This window comes from Pavona decussata, unplaced genomic scaffold (genome assembly GCF_977016875.1).
Source record: "Pavona decussata unplaced genomic scaffold, jaPavDecu1.1 SCAFFOLD_67, whole genome shotgun sequence".
Classification (NCBI taxonomy): Eukaryota; Metazoa; Cnidaria; class Anthozoa; order Scleractinia; family Agariciidae; genus Pavona; species Pavona decussata.
Genome location: NW_028145486.1, coordinates 2,271,804 through 2,294,598, shown reverse-complemented (window position 1 = coordinate 2,294,598; position 22,795 = coordinate 2,271,804). Strand labels below are relative to the sequence as shown.

General features: G+C 34.2%; 2 protein-coding genes across 3 annotated transcripts in view; one reads left to right on the top strand and one right to left on the bottom strand.

Moving 5' to 3' along the window:
• The window catches only part of LOC146478037 (5-oxoprolinase-like), a 102,602-nt gene that overhangs the window by 27,746 nt on the left and 52,061 nt on the right, over window positions 1-22,795 (top strand). The gene's annotated exons all lie outside the window — the stretch shown is intronic.
• Window positions 21,492-22,669, bottom strand: LOC146478039 (uncharacterized). The gene has a single exon (XM_085112712.1). The coding sequence runs from the start codon at window positions 22,667-22,669 to the stop codon at window positions 21,632-21,634; it is 1,038 nt and encodes a 345-aa protein (XP_084968838.1). The 3' UTR covers window positions 21,492-21,631.

Sequence of the window (22,795 nt, the reverse complement as noted above, 5' to 3'; positions counted from 1 at the left end):
TCTTAACCACCAAAAAACTGTTTTTTTTTTTAACCACCGGACTAATAACTACTAAATACTGTTTTATATTAACCATCGGAATAATAACCACAAAAAACTGTTTTATTTTAACTACCGGACTAATAACCACCAAAGATTATTTTATTTCAACCACCGAGGGGTTTTAACCACTAAAAACTGTTTCGTTTTAACTACCCTGGTTTTAACAACCAAAAACTGGTTTATTTTAACCACCGAACTAATAACCACCAAAAACGTTTTTATTTTAACCAGCGGACTAATAACCACCAAAAACTGTTTTATTTTAACCACCGTGGTTATAACCACCATAAACTGTTTTATTTTAACCGCTGTGGTTATAACCACCAAAAACTGTTTTTTTTTAACCACCGAACTAATATAATAACCAGCAAAAACTGTTTTAATTTAACCCCCGGACTGATAACCACCAAAAAGTGTTTTATTTTAACCACCGGACTTATAAGCACCAAAAACTGTTTTATTTTAACCACCGTGGTTATAACCACCAAAAACTTTTTTATGTTAACCACCGAACTAATAACCACCAAAAACTGTTTTATTTTAACCACCGGACTAATAACCACTATTAACTGTTTTATGTTAAAAACTGGGCTAATAACCACGAAAAAACTTTTTTATTTTAACCATCGGGGTCTTAACCACCAGAAACTGTTTTATTTTAACCACTGAACTAATAACCACCAAAAACTGTTTTATTTCAATCACCGGACTAATAGCCACCAAAAACTGTTTTGTTTTAACCACCGAGGTTATAACCACCAAACACTCTTTTATTTTAACCACCGAACTAATAACCACCAAAACCTGTTGCATTTTAACCACCGTGGTTATAACCACCAAAAACTGTTTTATTTTAACCACCGTGGTTATAACCACCAAAACCTGTTTTATTTTAACCACCGAATTATAACCAGAAAAAACTGTTTTATTTTAACCACCAGACTAATAACCACCAAAAACTGTTTTATTTTAACCACCGAATTATAACCAGAAAAAACTGTTTTATTTTAACCACCGGACTAATAACCATCAAAAACTGTTTTATTTTAACCACCAGACTAATAACCACCAAAAACTGTTTTATTTTAACCACCGAATTATAACCAGAAAAAACTGTTTTATTTTAACCACCGGACTAATAACCACCAAAAACTGTTTTATTTTAACCACCGGGGTTTTACCACCAAAAACTGTTTTATTTTAACCACCAGACTAATAACCACGAAAAACTCTTTCATTTTAACCACCGGACTAATAACCACCAAAAACTGTTTTATTTTAATCACCGGGGTTTTAACCACCAAAAACTGTTTTATTTTAATCACCATTGTTATAACCACCAAAAACTTTTTTATTTGAACCACCGGACTAATAACCACCAAAAACTGTTTTATTTTAACCACCGGATTAATAACCACCAAAAACTGTTTTATTTTAACCACCGAACTAATAGCCACCAAAAACTGTTTTATTTTAATCACCGGGGTTTTAACCACCAAAAACTGTTTTATTTTAATCACCGTTGTTATAACCACCAAAAACTTTTTTATTTGAACCACCGGACTAATAACCACCAAAAACTGTTTTATTTTAACCACCGAATTAATAACCACCAAAAACTTTTTTTCTTTAACTACCGGACTAATAACCACCAAAAACTGTTTTATTTTAATCACCATGGCTATAACCACCAAAAACTGTTTTATTTGAACCAGCTGACTAATTTACTTTAAGCACCGTGGTTTTAACCACCAAAAACTGTTGTATTTTAACCACCGTACTAATAACCACCAAAAACTGTTTTATTTTAACTACTTGGGTTTTAACCACCAAAAACTTTTTTATTTTAACCACTGGGCTTATAACCATGAAGAACTGTTTTATTTTAACCACTCGGATTATAACCACCAAAAAATGTGTTATTTTAACCACCCGGATTATAACCACCAAAAACTGTTTTATTTTAGCTACCCGGCTTTTAACCACCTCAACTGTTTTATTTTAACCACCAAAAACTGTGTTTTTCTAACTATCGGTAAAATAACCACCAAGAACTGTTTTATTTTAACAACCGAACTAATAAACCATTAAAAACTGTTTTATTTTAACCACCGGACTAATAAGCACCAAAAACTGTTTTATTTTAATCACCCTGGTTATAACCTCCAAAAACTGTTTTATTTTAACCACCGTGGTTATAACCACCAAAAACTGTCTTATTTTAACCACCGGGGTTTTAACCACCAAAAACTGTTTTGTTTTAACCACTGAACTAATAATCACCAAAAACTGTTTTAATATAACCACCGGACCAATAACCACCAAAAACTGTTTTATTTTAACCACCTGACTAATAACCACCTAAAACTGTGTTATTTTAACCACGGTGGTTATGACCACCAAAAACTGTTTTATTTTAACCACCGAACTAATAACCACCAAAAACTGTTTTCTTTTAACCACCGGACTGATAACCACCAAAAACTGTTTAATTTTAACCACCGGACTAATAGCCACCAAAGACTATTTTTTTTTAACCACCGGGGTCTTAACCACCAAAAAACTGTTTTTTTTTTAACCACCGGACTAATAACTACTAAATACTGTTTTATATTAACCATCGGAATAATAACCACAAAAAACTGTTTTATTTTAACTACCGGACTAATAACCACCAAAGATTATTTTATTTCAACCACCGAGGGGTTTTAACCACTAAAAACTGTTTCGTTTTAACTACCCTGGTTTTAACAACCAAAAACTGGTTTATTTTAACCACCGAACTAATAACCACCAAAAACGTTTTTATTTTAACCAGCGGACTAATAACCACCAAAAACTGTTTTATTTTAACCACCGTGGTTATAACCACCATAAACTGTTTTATTTTAACCGCTGTGGTTATAACCACCAAAAACTGTTTTTTTTTAACCACCGAACTAATATAATAACCAGCAAAAACTGTTTTAATTTAACCCCCGGACTGATAACCACCAAAAAGTGTTTTATTTTAACCACCGGACTTATAAGCACCAAAAACTGTTTTATTTTAACCACCGTGGTTATAACCACCAAAAACTTTTTTATGTTAACCACCGAACTAATAACCACCAAAAACTGTTTTATTTTAACCACCGGACTAATAACCACTATTAACTGTTTTATGTTAAAAACTGGGCTAATAACCACGAAAAAACTTTTTTATTTTAACCATCGGGGTCTTAACCACCAGAAACTGTTTTATTTTAACCACTGAACTAATAACCACCAAAAACTGTTTTATTTCAATCACCGGACTAATAGCCACCAAAAACTGTTTTGTTTTAACCACCGAGGTTATAACCACCAAACACTCTTTTATTTTAACCACCGAACTAATAACCACCAAAACCTGTTGCATTTTAACCACCGTGGTTATAACCACCAAAAACTGTTTTATTTTAACCACCGTGGTTATAACCACCAAAACCTGTTTTATTTTAACCACCGAATTATAACCAGAAAAAACTGTTTTATTTTAACCACCAGACTAATAACCACCAAAAACTGTTTTATTTTAACCACCGAATTATAACCAGAAAAAACTGTTTTATTTTAACCACCGGACTAATAACCATCAAAAACTGTTTTATTTTAACCACCAGACTAATAACCACCAAAAACTGTTTTATTTTAACCACCGAATTATAACCAGAAAAAACTGTTTTATTTTAACCACCGGACTAATAACCACCAAAAACTGTTTTATTTTAACCACCGGGGTTTTACCACCAAAAACTGTTTTATTTTAACCACCAGACTAATAACCACGAAAAACTCTTTCATTTTAACCACCGGACTAATAACCACCAAAAACTGTTTTATTTTAATCACCGGGGTTTTAACCACCAAAAACTGTTTTATTTTAATCACCATTGTTATAACCACCAAAAACTTTTTTATTTGAACCACCGGACTAATAACCACCAAAAACTGTTTTATTTTAACCACCGGATTAATAACCACCAAAAACTGTTTTATTTTAACCACCGAACTAATAGCCACCAAAAACTGTTTTATTTTAATCACCGGGGTTTTAACCACCAAAAACTGTTTTATTTTAATCACCGTTGTTATAACCACCAAAAACTTTTTTATTTGAACCACCGGACTAATAACCACCAAAAACTGTTTTATTTTAACCACCGAATTAATAACCACCAAAAACTTTTTTTCTTTAACTACCGGACTAATAACCACCAAAAACTGTTTTATTTTAATCACCATGGCTATAACCACCAAAAACTGTTTTATTTGAACCAGCTGACTAATTTACTTTAAGCACCGTGGTTTTAACCACCAAAAACTGTTGTATTTTAACCACCGTACTAATAACCACCAAAAACTGTTTTATTTTAACTACTTGGGTTTTAACCACCAAAAACTGTTTTATTTTAACCATCAGGGTTTTAACCACCAAAAACTGTTTTATTTTAACCACTGGGCTTATAACCATGAAGAACTGTTTTATTTTAACCACTCGGATTATAACCACCAAAAAATGTGTTATTTTAACCACCTGGATTATAACCACCAAAAACTGTTTTATTTTAGCTACCCGGCTTTTAACCACCTCAACTGTTTTATTTTAACCACCAAAAACTGTGTTTTTCTAACTATCGGTAAAATAACCACCAAGAACTGTTTTATTTTAACAACCGAACTAATAAACCATTAAAAACTGTTTTATTTTAACCACCGGACTAATAAGCACCAAAAACTGTTTTATTTTAATCACCCTGGTTATAACCTCCAAAAACTGTTTTATTTTAACCACCGTGGTTATAACCACCAAAAACTGTCTTATTTTAACCACCGGGGTTTTAACCACCCAAAACTGTTTTGTTTTAACCACTGAACTAATAATCACCAAAAACTGTTTTAATATAACCACCGGACCAATAACCACCAAAAACTGTTTTATTTTAACCACCTGACTAATAACCACCTAAAACTGTGTTATTTTAACCACGGTGGTTATAACCACCAAAAACTGTTTTATTTTAACCACCGAACTAATAACCACCAAAAACTGTTTTAATTTAACCCCCGGACTGATAACCACCAAAAAGTGTTTTATTTTAACCACCGGACTTATAAGCACCAAAAACTGTTTTATTTTAACCACCGTGGTTATAACCACCAAAAACTTTTTTATGTTAACCACCGAACTAATAACCACCAAAAACTGTTTTATTTTAGCCACCGGACAAATAACCACCAGAAACTGTTTTATTTTAACCACTGAACTAATAACCACCAAAAACTGTTTTATTTCAATCACCGGACTAATAGCCACCAAAAACTGTTTTGTTTTAACCACCGAGGTTATAACCACCAAACACTCTTTTATTTTAACCACCGAACTAATAACCACCAAAACCTGTTGCATTTTAACCACCGTGGTTATAACCACCAAAAACTGTTTTATTTTAACCACCGTGGTTATAACCACCAAAAACTGTTTTATTTTAACCACCAGACTAATAACCACGAAAAACTCTTTCATTTTAACCACTGGACTAATAACCACCAAAAACTGTTTTATTTTAATCACCGGGGTTTTAACCACCAAAAACTTTTTTATTTGAACCACCGGACTAATAACCACCAAAAACTGTTTTATTTTAATCACCATTGTTATAACCACCAAAAACTTTTTTATTTGAACCACCGGACTAATAACCACCAAAAACTGTTTTATTTTAACCACCGGATTAATAACCACCAAAAACTGTTTTATTTTAACCACCGAACTAATAGCCACCAAAAACTGTTTTATTTTAATCACCGGGGTTTTAACCACCAAAAACTGTTTTATTTTAATCACCGTTGTTATAACCACCAAAAACTTTTTTATTTGAACCACCGGACTAATAACCACCAAAAACTGTTTTATTTTAACCACCGAATTAATAACCACCAAAAACTTTTTTTCTTTAACTACCGGACTAATAACCACCAAAAACTGTTTTATTTTAATCACCATGGCTATAACCACCAAAAACTGTTTTATTTGAACCACCTGACTAATTTACTTTAAGCACCGTGGTTTTAACCACCAAAAACTGTTGTATTTTAACCACCGTACTAATAACCACCAAAAACTGTTTTATTTTAACTACTTGGGTTTTAACCACCAAAAACTGTTTTATTTTAACCATCAGGGTTTTAACCACCAAAAACTGTTTTATTTTAACCACTGGGCTTATAACCATGAAGAACTGTTTTATTTTAACCACTCGGATTATAACCACCAAAAAATGTGTTATTTTAACCACCCGGATTATAACCACCAAAAACTGTTTTATTTTAGCTACCCGGCTTTTAACCACCTCAACTGTTTTATTTTAACAACCGAACTAATAAACCATTAAAAACTGTTTTATTTTAACCACCGGACTAATAAGCACCAAAAACTGTTTTATTTTAATCACCCTGGTTATAACCTCCAAAAACTGTTTTATTTTAACCACCGTGGTTATAACCACCAAAAACTGTCTTATTTTAACCACCGGGGTTTTAACCACCAAAAACTGTTTTGTTTTAACCACTGAACTAATAATCACCAAAAACTGTTTTAATATAACCACCGGACCAATAACCACCAAAAACTGTTTTATTTTAACCACCTGACTAATAACCACCTAAAACTGTGTTATTTTAACCACGGTGGTTATGACCACCAAAAACTGTTTTATTTTAACCACCGAACTAATAACCACCAAAAACTGTTTTCTTTTAACCACCGGACTGATAACCACCAAAAACTGTTTAATTTTAACCACCGGACTAATAGCCACCAAAGACTATTTTTTTTTAACCACCGGGGTCTTAACCACCAAAAAACTGTTTTTTTTTTAACCACCGGACTAATAACTACTAAATACTGTTTTATATTAACCATCGGAATAATAACCACAAAAAACTGTTTTATTTTAACTACCGGACTAATAACCACCAAAGATTATTTTATTTCAACCACCGAGGGGTTTTAACCACTAAAAACTGTTTCGTTTTAACTACCCTGGTTTTAACAACCAAAAACTGGTTTATTTTAACCACCGAACTAATAACCACCAAAAACGTTTTTATTTTAACCAGCGGACTAATAACCACCAAAAACTGTTTTATTTTAACCACCGTGGTTATAACCACCATAAACTGTTTTATTTTAACCGCTGTGGTTATAACCACCAAAAACTGTTTTTTTTTTAACCACCGAACTAATATAATAACCAGCAAAAACTGTTTTAATTTAACCCCCGGACTGATAACCACCAAAAAGTGTTTTATTTTAACCACCGGACTTATAAGCACCAAAAACTGTTTTATTTTAACCACCGTGGTTATAACCACCAAAAACTTTTTTATGTTAACCACCGAACTAATAACCACCAAAAACTGTTTTATTTTAACCACCGGACAAATAACCACCAAAAACTGTTTTATTTTAACCACCGGACTAATAACCACTATTAACTGTTTTATGTTAAACACTGGGCTAATAACCACGAAAAAACTTTTTTATTTTAACCATCGGGGTCTTAACCACCAGAAACTGTTTTATTTTAACCACTGAACTAATAACCACCAAAAACTGTTTTATTTCAATCACCGGACTAATAGCCACCAAAAACTGTTTTGTTTTAACCACCGAGGTTATAACCACCAAACACTCTTTTATTTTAACCACCGAACTAATAACCACCAAAACCTGTTGCATTTTAACCACCGTGGTTATAACCACCAAAAACTGTTTTATTTTAACCACCGTGGTTATAACCACCAAAACCTGTTTTATTTTAACCACCGAATTATAACCAGAAAAAACTGTTTTATTTTAACCACCAGACTAATAACCACCAAAAACTGTTTTATTTTAACCACCGAATTATAACCAGAAAAAACTGTTTTATTTTAACCACCGGACTAATAACCATCAAAAACTGTTTTATTTTAACCACCAGACTAATAACCACCAAAAACTGTTTTATTTTAACCACCGAATTATAACCAGAAAAAACTGTTTTATTTTAACCACCGGACTAATAACCACCAAAAACTGTTTTATTTTAACCACCGGGGTTTTACCACCAAAAACTGTTTTATTTTAACCACCAGACTAATAACCACGAAAAACTCTTTCATTTTAACCACCGGACTAATAACCACGAAAAACTGTTTTATTTTAATCACCGGGGTTTTAACCACCAAAAACTGTTTAATTTTAACCACCGGACTAATAGCCACCAAAGACTATTTTTTTTTAACCACCGGGGTCTTAACCACCAAAAAACTGTTTTTTTTTTAACCACCGGACTAATAACTACTAAATACTGTTTTATATTAACCATCGGAATAATAACCACAAAAAACTGTTTTATTTTAACTACCGGACTAATAACCACCAAAGATTATTTTATTTCAACCACCGAGGGGTTTTAACCACTAAAAACTGTTTCGTTTTAACTACCCTGGTTTTAACAACCAAAAACTGGTTTATTTTAACCACCGAACTAATAACCACCAAAAACGTTTTTATTTTAACCAGCGGACTAATAACCACCAAAAACTGTTTTATTTTAACCACCGTGGTTATAACCACCATAAACTGTTTTATTTTAACCGCTGTGGTTATAACCACCAAAAACTGTTTTTTTTTAACCACCGAACTAATATAATAACCAGCAAAAACTGTTTTAATTTAACCCCCGGACTGATAACCACCAAAAAGTGTTTTATTTTAACCACCGGACTTATAAGCACCAAAAACTGTTTTATTTTAACCACCGTGGTTATAACCACCAAAAACTTTTTTATGTTAACCACCGGACAAATAACCACCAAAAACTGTTTTATTTTAACCACCGGACTAATAACCACTATAAACTGTTTTATGTTAAACACTGGGCTAATAACCACGAAAAACTTTTTTATTTTAACCATCGGGGTCTTAACCACCAGAAACTGTTTTATTTTAACCACTGAACTAATAACCACCAAAAACTGTTTTATTTCAACCACCGGACTAATAGCCACCAAAAACTGTTTTGTTTTAACCACCGAGGTTATAACCACCAAACGCTCTTTTATTTTAACCACCGAACTAATAACCACCAAAACCTGTTGCATTTTAACCACCGTGGTTATAACCACCAAAAACTGTTTTATTTTAACTACCGTGGTTATAACCACCAAAAACTGTTTTATTTGAACCACCGGACTAATAACCATCAAAAACTGTTTTATTTTAACCACCAGACTAATAACCACCAACAACTGTTTTATTTTAACCACCGAATTATAACCAGAAAAAACTGTTTTATTTTAACCACCGGACTAATAACCACCAAAAACTGTTTTATTTTAACCACCAGACTAATAACCACGAAAAACTCTTTCATTTTAACCACTGGACTAATAACCACCAAAAACTGTTTTATTTTAATCACCGGGGTTTTAACCACCAAAAACTGTTTTATTTTAATCACCATTGTTATAACCACCAAAAACTTTTTTATTTGAACCACCGGACTAATAACCACCAAAAACTGTTTTATTTTAACCACCGGATTAATAACCACCAAAAACTGTTTTATTTTAACCACCGAACTAATAGCCACCAAAAACTGTTTTATTTTAATCACCGGGGTTTTAACCACCAAAAACTGTTTTATTTTAATCACCGTTGTTATAACCACCAAAAACTTTTTTATTTGAACCACCGGACTAATAACCACCAAAAACTGTTTTATTTTAACCACCGAATTAATAACCACCAAAAACTTTTTTTCTTTAACTACCGGACTAATAACCACCAAAAACTGTTTTATTTTAATCACCATGGCTATAACCACCAAAAACTGTTTTATTTGAACCACCTGACTAATTTACTTTAAGCACCGTGGTTTTAACCACCAAAAACTGTTGTATTTTAACCACCGTACTAATAACCACCAAAAACTGTTTTATTTTAACTACTTGGGTTTTAACCACCAAAAACTGTTTTATTTTAACCATCAGGGTTTTAACCACCAAAAACTGTTTTATTTTAACCACTGGGCTTATAACCATGAAGAACTGTTTTATTTTAACCACTCGGATTATAACCACCAAAAAATGTGTTATTTTAACCACCCGGATTATAACCACCAAAAACTGTTTTATTTTAGCTACCCGGCTTTTAACCACCTCAACTGTTTTATTTTAACAACCGAACTAATAAACCATTAAAAACTGTTTTATTTTAACCACCGGACTAATAAGCACCAAAAACTGTTTTATTTTAATCACCCTGGTTATAACCTCCAAAAACTGTTTTATTTTAACCACCGTGGTTATAACCACCAAAAACTGTCTTATTTTAACCACCGGGGTTTTAACCACCAAAAACTGTTTTGTTTTAACCACTGAACTAATAATCACCAAAAACTGTTTTAATATAACCACCGGACCAATAACCACCAAAAACTGTTTTATTTTAACCACCTGACTAATAACCACCTAAAACTGTGTTATTTTAACCACGGTGGTTATGACCACCAAAAACTGTTTTATTTTAACCACCGAACTAATAACCACCAAAAACTGTTTTCTTTTAACCACCGGACTGATAACCACCAAAAACTGTTTAATTTTAACCACCGGACTAATAGCCACCAAAGACTATTTTTTTTTAACCACCGGGGTCTTAACCACCAAAAAACTGTTTTTTTTTTTAACCACCGGACTAATAACTACTAAATACTGTTTTATATTAACCATCGGAATAATAACCACAAAAAACTGTTTTATTTTAACTACCGGACTAATAACCACCAAAGATTATTTTATTTCAACCACCGAGGGGTTTTAACCACTAAAAACTGTTTCGTTTTAACTACCCTGGTTTTAACAACCAAAAACTGGTTTATTTTAACCACCGAACTAATAACCACCAAAAACGTTTTTATTTTAACCAGCGGACTAATAACCACCAAAAACTGTTTTATTTTAACCACCGTGGTTATAACCACCATAAACTGTTTTATTTTAACCGCTGTGGTTATAACCACCAAAAACTGTTTTTTTTTTAACCACCGAACTAATATAATAACCAGCAAAAACTGTTTTAATTTAACCCCCGGACTGATAACCACCAAAAAGTGTTTTATTTTAACCACCGGACTTATAAGCACCAAAAACTGTTTTATTTTAACCACCGTGGTTATAACCACCAAAAACTTTTTTATGTTAACCACCGAACTAATAACCACCAAAAACTGTTTTATTTTAACCACCGGACAAATAACCACCAAAAACTGTTTTATTTTAACCACCGGACTAATAACCACTATTAACTGTTTTATGTTAAACACTGGGCTAATAACCACGAAAAAACTTTTTTATTTTAACCATCGGGGTCTTAACCACCAGAAACTGTTTTATTTTAACCACTGAACTAATAACCACCAAAAACTGTTTTATTTCAATCACCGGACTAATAGCCACCAAAAACTGTTTTGTTTTAACCACCGAGGTTATAACCACCAAACACTCTTTTATTTTAACCACCGAACTAATAACCACCAAAACCTGTTGCATTTTAACCACCGTGGTTATAACCACCAAAAACTGTTTTATTTTAACCACCGTGGTTATAACCACCAAAACCTGTTTTATTTTAACCACCGAATTATAACCAGAAAAAACTGTTTTATTTTAACCACCAGACTAATAACCACCAAAAACTGTTTTATTTTAACCACCGAATTATAACCAGAAAAAACTGTTTTATTTTAACCACCGGACTAATAACCATCAAAAACTGTTTTATTTTAACCACCAGACTAATAACCACCAAAAACTGTTTTATTTTAACCACCGAATTATAACCAGAAAAAACTGTTTTATTTTAACCACCGGACTAATAACCACCAAAAACTGTTTTATTTTAACCACCGGGGTTTTACCACCAAAAACTGTTTTATTTTAACCACCAGACTAATAACCACGAAAAACTCTTTCATTTTAACCACCGGACTAATAACCACGAAAAACTGTTTTATTTTAATCACCGGGGTTTTAACCACCAAAAACTGTTTAATTTTAACCACCGGACTAATAGCCACCAAAGACTATTTTTTTTTAACCACCGGGGTCTTAACCACCAAAAAACTGTTTTTTTTTTAACCACCGGACTAATAACTACTAAATACTGTTTTATATTAACCATCGGAATAATAACCACAAAAAACTGTTTTATTTTAACTACCGGACTAATAACCACCAAAGATTATTTTATTTCAACCACCGAGGGGTTTTAACCACTAAAAACTGTTTCGTTTTAACTACCCTGGTTTTAACAACCAAAAACTGGTTTATTTTAACCACCGAACTAATAACCACCAAAAACGTTTTTATTTTAACCAGCGGACTAATAACCACCAAAAACTGTTTTATTTTAACCACCGTGGTTATAACCACCATAAACTGTTTTATTTTAACCGCTGTGGTTATAACCACCAAAAACTGTTTTTTTTTAACCACCGAACTAATATAATAACCAGCAAAAACTGTTTTAATTTAACCCCCGGACTGATAACCACCAAAAAGTGTTTTATTTTAACCACCGGACTTATAAGCACCAAAAACTGTTTTATTTTAACCACCGTGGTTATAACCACCAAAAACTTTTTTATGTTAACCACCGGACAAATAACCACCAAAAACTGTTTTATTTTAACCACCGGACTAATAACCACTATAAACTGTTTTATGTTAAACACTGGGCTAATAACCACGAAAAACTTTTTTATTTTAACCATCGGGGTCTTAACCACCAGAAACTGTTTTATTTTAACCACTGAACTAATAACCACCAAAAACTGTTTTATTTCAACCACCGGACTAATAGCCACCAAAAACTGTTTTGTTTTAACCACCGAGGTTATAACCACCAAACGCTCTTTTATTTTAACCACCGAACTAATAACCACCAAAACCTGTTGCATTTTAACCACCGTGGTTATAACCACCAAAAACTGTTTTATTTTAACTACCGTGGTTATAACCACCAAAAACTGTTTTATTTGAACCACCGGACTAATAACCATCAAAAACTGTTTTATTTTAACCACCAGACTAATAACCACCAACAACTGTTTTATTTTAACCACCGAATTATAACCAGAAAAAACTGTTTTATTTTAACCACCGGACTAATAACCACCAAAAACTGTTTTATTTTAACCACCAGACTAATAACCACGAAAAACTCTTTCATTTTAACCACTGGACTAATAACCACCAAAAACTGTTTTATTTTAATCACCGGGGTTTTAACCACCAAAAACTGTTTTATTTTAATCACCATTGTTATAACCACCAAAAACTTTTTTATTTGAACCACCGGACTAATAACCACCAAAAACTGTTTTATTTTAACCACCGGATTAATAACCACCAAAAACTGTTTTATTTTAACCACCGAACTAATAGCCACCAAAAACTGTTTTATTTTAATCACCGGGGTTTTAACCACCAAAAACTGTTTTATTTTAATCACCGTTGTTATAACCACCAAAAACTTTTTTATTTGAACCACCGGACTAATAACCACCAAAAACTGTTTTATTTTAACCACCGAATTAATAACCACCAAAAACTTTTTTTCTTTAACTACCGGACTAATAACCACCAAAAACTGTTTTATTTTAATCACCATGGCTATAACCACCAAAAACTGTTTTATTTGAACCACCTGACTAATTTACTTTAAGCACCGTGGTTTTAACCACCAAAAACTGTTGTATTTTAACCACCGTACTAATAACCACCAAAAACTGTTTTATTTTAACTACTTGGGTTTTAACCACCAAAAACTGTTTTATTTTAACCATCAGGGTTTTAACCACCAAAAACTGTTTTATTTTAACCACTGGGCTTATAACCATGAAGAACTGTTTTATTTTAACCACTCGGATTATAACCACCAAAAAATGTGTTATTTTAACCACCCGGATTATAACCACCAAAAACTGTTTTATTTTAGCTACCCGGCTTTTAACCACCTCAACTGTTTTATTTTAACAACCGAACTAATAAACCATTAAAAACTGTTTTATTTTAACCACCGGACTAATAAGCACCAAAAACTGTTTTATTTTAATCACCCTGGTTATAACCTCCAAAAACTGTTTTATTTTAACCACCGTGGTTATAACCACCAAAAACTGTCTTATTTTAACCACCGGGGTTTTAACCACCAAAAACTGTTTTGTTTTAACCACTGAACTAATAATCACCAAAAACTGTTTTAATATAACCACCGGACCAATAACCACCAAAAACTGTTTTATTTTAACCACCTGACTAATAACCACCTAAAACTGTGTTATCTTAACCACGGTGGTTATAACCACCAAAAACTGTTTTCTTTTAACCACCGGACTGATAACCACCAAAAACTGTTTAATTTTAACCACCGGACTAATAGCCACCAAAGACTATTTTTTTTTAACCACCGGGGTCTTAACCACCAAAAAACTGTTTTTTTTTTAACCACCGGACTAATAACTACTAAATACTGTTTTATATTAACCATCGGAATAATAACCACAAAAAACTGTTTTATTTTAACTACCAGACTAATAACCACCAAAGATTATTTTATTTCAACCACCGAGGGGTTTTAACCACTAAAAACTGTTTCGTTTTAACTACCCTGGTTTTAACAACCAAAAACTGGTTTATTTTAACCACCGAACTAATAACCACCAAAAACGTTTTTATTTTAACCAGCGGACTAATAACCACCAAAAACTGTTTTATTTTAACCACCGTGGTTATAACCACCATAAACTGTTTTATTTTAACCGCTGTGGTTATAACCACCAAAAACTGTTTTTTTTTAACCACCGAACTAATATAATAACCAGCAAAAACTGTTTTAATTTAACCCCCGGACTGATAACCACCAAAAAGTGTTTTATTTTAACCACCGGACTTATAAGCACCAAAAACTGTTTTATTTTAACCACCGTGGTTATAACCACCAAAAACTTTTTTATGTTAACCACCGAACTAATAACCACCAAAAACTGTTTTATTTTAACCACCGGACAAATAACCACCAAAAACTGTTTTATTTTAACCACCGGACTAATAACCACTATAAACTGTTTTATGTTAAACACTGGGCTAATAACCACGAAAAACTTTTTTATTTTAACCATCGGGGTCTTAACCACCAGAAACTGTTTTATTTTAACCACTGAACTAATAACCACCAAAAACTGTTTTATTTCAACCACCGGACTAATAGCCACCAAAAACTGTTTTGTTTTAACCACCGAGGTTATAACCACCAAACACTCTTTTATTTTAACCACCGAACTAATAACCACCAAAACCTGTTGCATTTTAACCACCGTGGTTATAACCACCAAAAACTGTTTTATTTTAACCACCGTGGTTATAACCACCAAAAACTGTTTTATTTTAACCACCGAATTATAACCAGAAAAAACTGTTTTATTTTAACCACTGGACTAATAACCACCAAAAACTGTTTTATTTTAACCACCGGGGTTTTACCACCAAAAACTGTTTTATTTTAACCACCAGACTAATAACCACGAAAAACTCTTTCATTTTAACCACCGGACTAATAACCACCAAAAACTGTTTTATTTTAATCACCGGGGTTTTAACCACCAAAAACTGTTTTATTTTAATCACCATTGTTATAACCACCAAAAACTTTTTTATTTGAACCACCGGACTAATAACCACCAAAAACTGTTTCATTTTAACCACCGGATTAATAACCACCAAAAACTGTTTTATTTTAACCACCGAACTAATAGCCACCAAAAACTGTTTTATTTTAATCACCGGGGTTTTAACCACCAAAAACTGTTTTATTTTAATCACCGTTGTTATAACCACCTAAAACGTTTTTATTTGAACCACCGGACTAATAACCACCAAAAACTGTTTTATTTTAACCACCGAATTAATAACCACCAAAAACTTTTTTTCTTTAACTACCGGACTAATAACCACCAAAAACTGTTTTATTTTAATCACCATGGCTATAACCACCAAAAACTGTTTTATTTGAACCACCTGACTAATTTACTTTAAGCACCGTGGTTTTAACCACCAAAAACTGTTGTATTTTAACCACCGTACTAATAACCACCAAAAACTGTTTTATTTTAACTACTTGGGTTTTAACCACCAAAAACTGTTTTATTTTAACCATCAGGGTTTTAACCACCAAAAACTGTTTTATTTTAACCACTGGGCTTATAACCATGAAGAACTGTTTTATTTTAACCACTCGGATTATAACCACCAAAAAATGTGTTATTTTAACCACCCGGATTATAACCACCAAAAACTGTTTTATTTTAGCTACCCGGCTTTTAACCACCTCAACTGTTTTATTTTAACCACCAAAAACTGTGTTTTTCTAACTATCGGTAAAATAACCACCAAGAACTGTTTTATTTTAACAACCGAACTAATAAACCATTAAAAACTGTTTTATTTTAACCACCGGACTAATAAGCACCAAAAACTGTTTTATTTTAATCACCCTGGTTATAACCTCCAAAAACTGTTTTATTTTAACCACCGTGGTTATAACCACCAAAAACTGTCTTATTTTAACCACCGGGGTTTTAACCACCAAAAACTGTTTTGTTTTAACCACTGAACTAATAATCACCAAAAACTGTTTTAATATAACCACCGGACCAATAACCACCAAAAACTGTTTTATTTTAACCACCTGACTAATAACCACCTAAAACTGTGTTATTTTAACCACGGTGGTTATAACCACCAAAAACTGTTTTATTTTAACCACCGAACTAATAACCACCAAAAACTGTTTTCTTTTAACCACCGGACTGATAACCACCAAAAACTGTTTAATTTTAACCACCGGACTAATAGCCACCAAAGACTATTTTTTTTTAACCACCGGGGTCTTAACCACCAAAAAACTGTTTTTTTTTTAACCACCGGACTAATAACTACTAAATACTGTTTTATATTAACCATCGGAATAATAACCACAAAAAACTGTTTTATTTTAACTACCGGACTAATAACCACCAAAGATTATTTTATTTCAACCACCGAGGGGTTTTAACCACTAAAAACTGTTTCGTTTTAACTACCCTGGTTTTAACAACCAAAAACTGGTTTATTTTAACCACCGAACTAATAACCACCAAAAACGTTTTTATTTTAACCAGCGGACTAATAACCACCAAAAACTGTTTTATTTTAACCACCGTGGTTATAACCACCATAAACTGTTTTATTTTAACCGCTGTGGTTATAACCACCAAAAACTGTTTTTTTTTAACCACTGAACTAATATAATAACCAGCAAAAACTGTTTTAATTTAACCCCCGGACTGATAACCACCAAAAAGTGTTTTATTTTAACCACCGGACTTATAAGCACCAAAAACTGTTTTATTTTAACCACCGTGGTTATAACCACCAAAAACTTTTTTATGTTAACCACCGAACTAATAACCACCAAAAACTGTTTTATTTTAACCACCGGACAAATAACCACCAAAAACTGTTTTATTTTAACCACCGGACTAATAACCACTATAAACTGTTTTATGTTAAACACTGGGCTAATAACCACGAAAAACTTTTTTATTTTAACCATCGGGGTCTTAACCACCAGAAACTGTTTTATTTTAACCACTGAACTAATAACCACCAAAAACTGTTTTATTTCAACCACCGGACTAATAGCCACCAAAAACTGTTTTGTTTTAACCACCGAGGTTATAACCACCAAACACTCTTTTATTTTAACCACCGAACTAATAACCACCAAAACCTGTTGCATTTTAACCACCGTGGTTATAACCACCAAAAACTGTTTTATTTTAACCACCGTGGTTATAACCACCAAAAACTGTTTTATTTTAACCACCGAATTATAACCAGAAAAAACTGTTTTATTTTAACCACCGGACTAATAACCACCAAAAGCTGTTTTATTTTAACCACCGGGGTTTTACCACCAAAAACTTTTTTATTTTAACCACCGTGGTTATAACCACCAAAAACTGTCTTATTTTAACCACCGGGGTTTTAACCACCAAAAACTGTTTTGTTTTAACCACTGAACTAATAATCACCAAAAACTGTTTTAATATAACCACCGGACCAATAACCACCAAAAACTGTTTTATTTTAACCACCTGACTAATAACCACCTAAAACTGTGTTATTTTAACCACGGTGGTTATAACCACCAAAAACTGTTTTATTTTAACCACCGAACTAATAACCACCAAAAACTGTTTTCTTTTAACCACCGGACTGATAACCACCAAAAACTGTTTAATTTTAACCACCGGACTAATAGCCACCAAAGACTATTTTTTTTTAACCACCGGGGTCTTAACCACCAAAAAACTGTTTTTTTTTTTTAACCACCGGACTAATAGCTACTAAATACTGTTTTATATTAACCATCGGAATAATAACCACAAAAAACTGTTTTATTTTACCTACCGGACTAATAACCACCAAAGATTATTTTATTTCAACCACCGAGGGGTTTTAACCACTAAAAACTGTTTCGTTTTAACTACCCTGGTTTTAACAACCAAAAACTGGTTTATTTTAACCACCGAACTAATAACCACCAAAAACGTTTTTATTTTAACCAGCGGACTAATAACCACCAAAAACTGTTTTATTTTAACCACCGTGGTTATAACCACCATAAACTGTTTTATTTTAACCGCTGTGGTTATAACCAGCAAAAACTGTTTTTTTTTAACCACCGAACTAATATAATAACCAGCAAAAACTGTTTTAATTTAACCCCCGGACTGATAACCACCAAAAAGTGTTTTATTTTAACCACCGGACTTATAAGCACCAAAAACTGTTTTATTTTAACCACCGTGGTTATAACCACCAAAAACTTTTTTATGTTAACCACCGAACTAATAACCACCAAAAACTGTTTTATTTTAACCACCGGACAAATAACCACCAAAAACTGTTTTATTTTAACCACCGGACTAATAACCACTATAAACTGTTTTATGTTAAACACTGGGCTAATAACCACGAAAAACTTTTTTATTTTAACCATCGGGGTCTTAACCACCAGAAACTGTTTTATTTTAACCACTGAACTAATAACCACCAAAAACTGTTTTATTTCAACCACCGGACTAATAGCCACCAAAAACTGTTTTGTTTTAACCACCGAGGTTATAACCACCAAACACTCTTTTATTTTAACCACCGAACTAATAACCACCAAAACCTGTTTTGTTTTAACCACCGTGGTTATAACCACCAAAAACTGTTTTATTTTAACCACCGTGGTTATAACCACCAAAAACTGTTTTATTTGAACCACCGGACTAATAACCATCAAAAACTGTTTTATGCCTTTCCCTTCCATCCTAACATGTATAATGTAATGGCTGTAATGTATGCTGGCTTGCCTGAGCTCGGTTTACTGGGCAAAGAATCAAGACTACCAGAGTTGGACCAAAATGGCTATGAGCACAGGCTCATAGCCGCTTTTATTCGAAATATGCAGTTTGAATAATCATTGATAGATACATAATCTGGCCCAGTAAAGGTGAGGGCACAGAAAACAAAACACTACGGTATGCATTAATGGAAAGCGGTTGGCCCTGGGGAGGAGGTGGGAGAACAAAAGCACGTCTTAATCCGCTGCTGAACCGAGACGAATGACTATGGTATGATCATATTGATCATATGACTGAAACAAGCACCTAAAGGGGGCTATACGTTATTCCAATTACTTCTTGCCCAAGACCCAGGACCACTCGATCCAATTGATTACTAACAAAGGCGGGAAAGGCATAAAAATTCTATTTGCGGGCAAATATTTTATTTATGCCTTTCCCTTCCATCCTAACATGTATAATGTAATGGCTGTAATGTATGCTGGCTTGCCTGAGCTCGGTTTACTGGGCAAAGAATCAAGACTACCAGAGTTGGACCAAAATGGCTATGAGCACAGGCTCATAGCCGCTTTTATTCGAAATATGCAGTTTGAATAATCATTGATAGATACATAATCTGGCCCAGTAAAGGTGAGGGCACAGAAAACGCCATAAGCATCGTGAAGACGACACCGATGCTGCCCCACCCCAGGCAAAGCCAGCAGACCAGAGGAACCAGCAAAGAGCTGAGGATATTATAAAAACTGAATGAACTAGGGCAGCAGCCGCCCTTGCAAACTGTGCCTAGGAATAAACTGTTGGTGTAAACAGGAATACGAATAAACTGTGGTAATAATTGGGACAGCCGCCCTTGCTAGCTGAACCAAGATGGGAAAAGAAAAATTATGATAGTATACCACTTAATCAACTACGCACCAAAAATCATGGGAAACCACCGCCCTTGCTAGTGGCTCCTGCCCAAACAAAACAATACAACGTGACACCAGGGTAAACAGCCGCCCTTGCTAACTGCTCCTGGGAATTAGTGAAAATAGGTAAATACTAGCTTTGAGGAAAAATTGACAAACCTTAACCTCTTGGAAGACAGCCGCCCTTGCTAACTGCCCACTCAAAAAGCAAGACCAACATAAAAATATTACATAATGGCTAAGAAGACAAGCAAGGCACCCGTAAATATTTTTGGAATGCATTGGATTTCCACCGTCCTAACAGCCGAATCTGGGCATCAGAGAAACCCTGCTCTGCAGCATGTGAGGCCGCACCGATACGAAAGCTGTGACCCTTGTAACGGGAGGGGGAAAGGCCACAAAGCTGTATAGCGAAGGAAAGTTGAGTGGAAAACCAAGATCGAGTAACTGGTAACCCATCCACTGTCATAAAAAGTGGTCCTGGATGAAAACCTCGAAAAGCCAAATATTTAGTTAAAACGGTAACAGGACAACACAGCGACTGACGGGAAACAATGATTGAAAAGGGGCGTGCATTGTACTGATGTTTGTAATTCCCAAAAGTGACTTTATAAGAAACCAGGTCACCTGTGGCGGACAGCAACTTTGTGATCTGGTATAGCTGGAGGGGAGGAGATGAGGCCTGTGAAGGGATAGCAGTGATTTCACCCAACCTCAAGAATGCATAGAAGGCTAAGGAGCACATGGCCTGGAATTGACAAATTTGGTAAGGGGACCCCTGAAGCTGAGGAGCAACTAAAAATAGCCTGTGTAAAATTGGAAGGGAAATTGGTAAACGACTATCAAGGCGAAACCCCTTTTTGTGGTATCCTTTGAGCATTTGACATACATAAAAAACTTTGGTGGGGTCTGGAAGAGACATCAACTTATGAGAAAACCCAAGGGCGGAGACATAGGTATTGACAGTGGATGGGGCGTAATGCTTATCAAATAAGTATGCAATAAACAGAGCCAAAACAGAGGGTGAGATAGGTAACCCTGGAAATGGTAGCTGAAATAAATTTGCAAAAAACTGGTGGAAAAGTTTCCATGCCCGTTTGTAGGTGGGTATGGAAGAAGGCTGGAGACTGGACCTCAACAAAAAAGATGCTATGTTGGCCAATTGGGAGGTTGCAGATGCAGAGGTATCTCTGTGGGACATGGGTGCATGTAAGCCGGTGCCAGCTGTTTGAAGGTCTGCAACTGCAAACGAGACAACGCATCAGCTAATGTGTTGCATAAGCCTGGAATATGCTTGGCCTTAAAGACAATGTTATTGGAGAGACAGACCAGCACCAGCTTACGTACAAACACCATCAAGTCTTTGTCCTTGCAGGATTGCTTATTAATAACATGGACCAAAGCTTCATTATCAGTAAAAAACAGAATACGTTGGTTGGTCATGTCTTTACCCCACAAGTACAAACTCAACACAATAGGATAAAATTCTAAAAAGGCAATATTCCTATGCCGCCAGCTAGATGGCCATTTCCCATAGCACCACTTTGAACCAAAAATTGCGCCAAAGCCCAGGCTACCAGATGCATCAGTGTATAATTCAAGCTGAGTTGAAGTACACCATGCATCGGAGAGGAAAAATGAACGACCATTAAACCCGGAGAGAAAAGTCTGCCAAACGCGAAGGTCCTCTTTGACCTCCCGTGATAACCGGATAAGAAAATGAGGGGCTCGAACACCAATGGTTAGATCAATCAAACGACGCAGAAAGGCTCGGCCTGGAACCACAACTGAGCAAGCAAAATTAAGAAGGCCTGTCAAGGACTGAATTGCTTTCAGAGTGACTTTCTTACGGGTGAGGAATTCCGAAATTAACACGCGGCACTTAACAAGCTTCTCATCTGGCAGACGAGCCTCCATCAAAACAGAATCTAATTCGATACCTGCAAAGGTAATTGTGGATGCGGGGCCTATGGTTTTCTCCGGTGCCATGGGAATGCCCAAATAGCGGCATAGCATTAAAAACAAATTAAGTTGATGGTGACAAAGCTCCTTAGTAGGGGCAACAATTAAGAAATCATCTAGGAGGTGCAAAATGTACTTAATGTTCAATTTCTGTTGGGCAATCCATTCAATTGCAGTACTAAAGGTTTCGAAGGTTTTGCAGGAACTGGAACAACCCATAGGCATTGCCCGGTCATAGTAATAAAGACCCTTCCAACATATCCCTAAGAGATGGTAGTCTTGTGGGTTAATAGGTATAATCCGGAAGGCATTTTTTATATCTGTCTTAGCAAGAAAACACCCAGAGCCAAC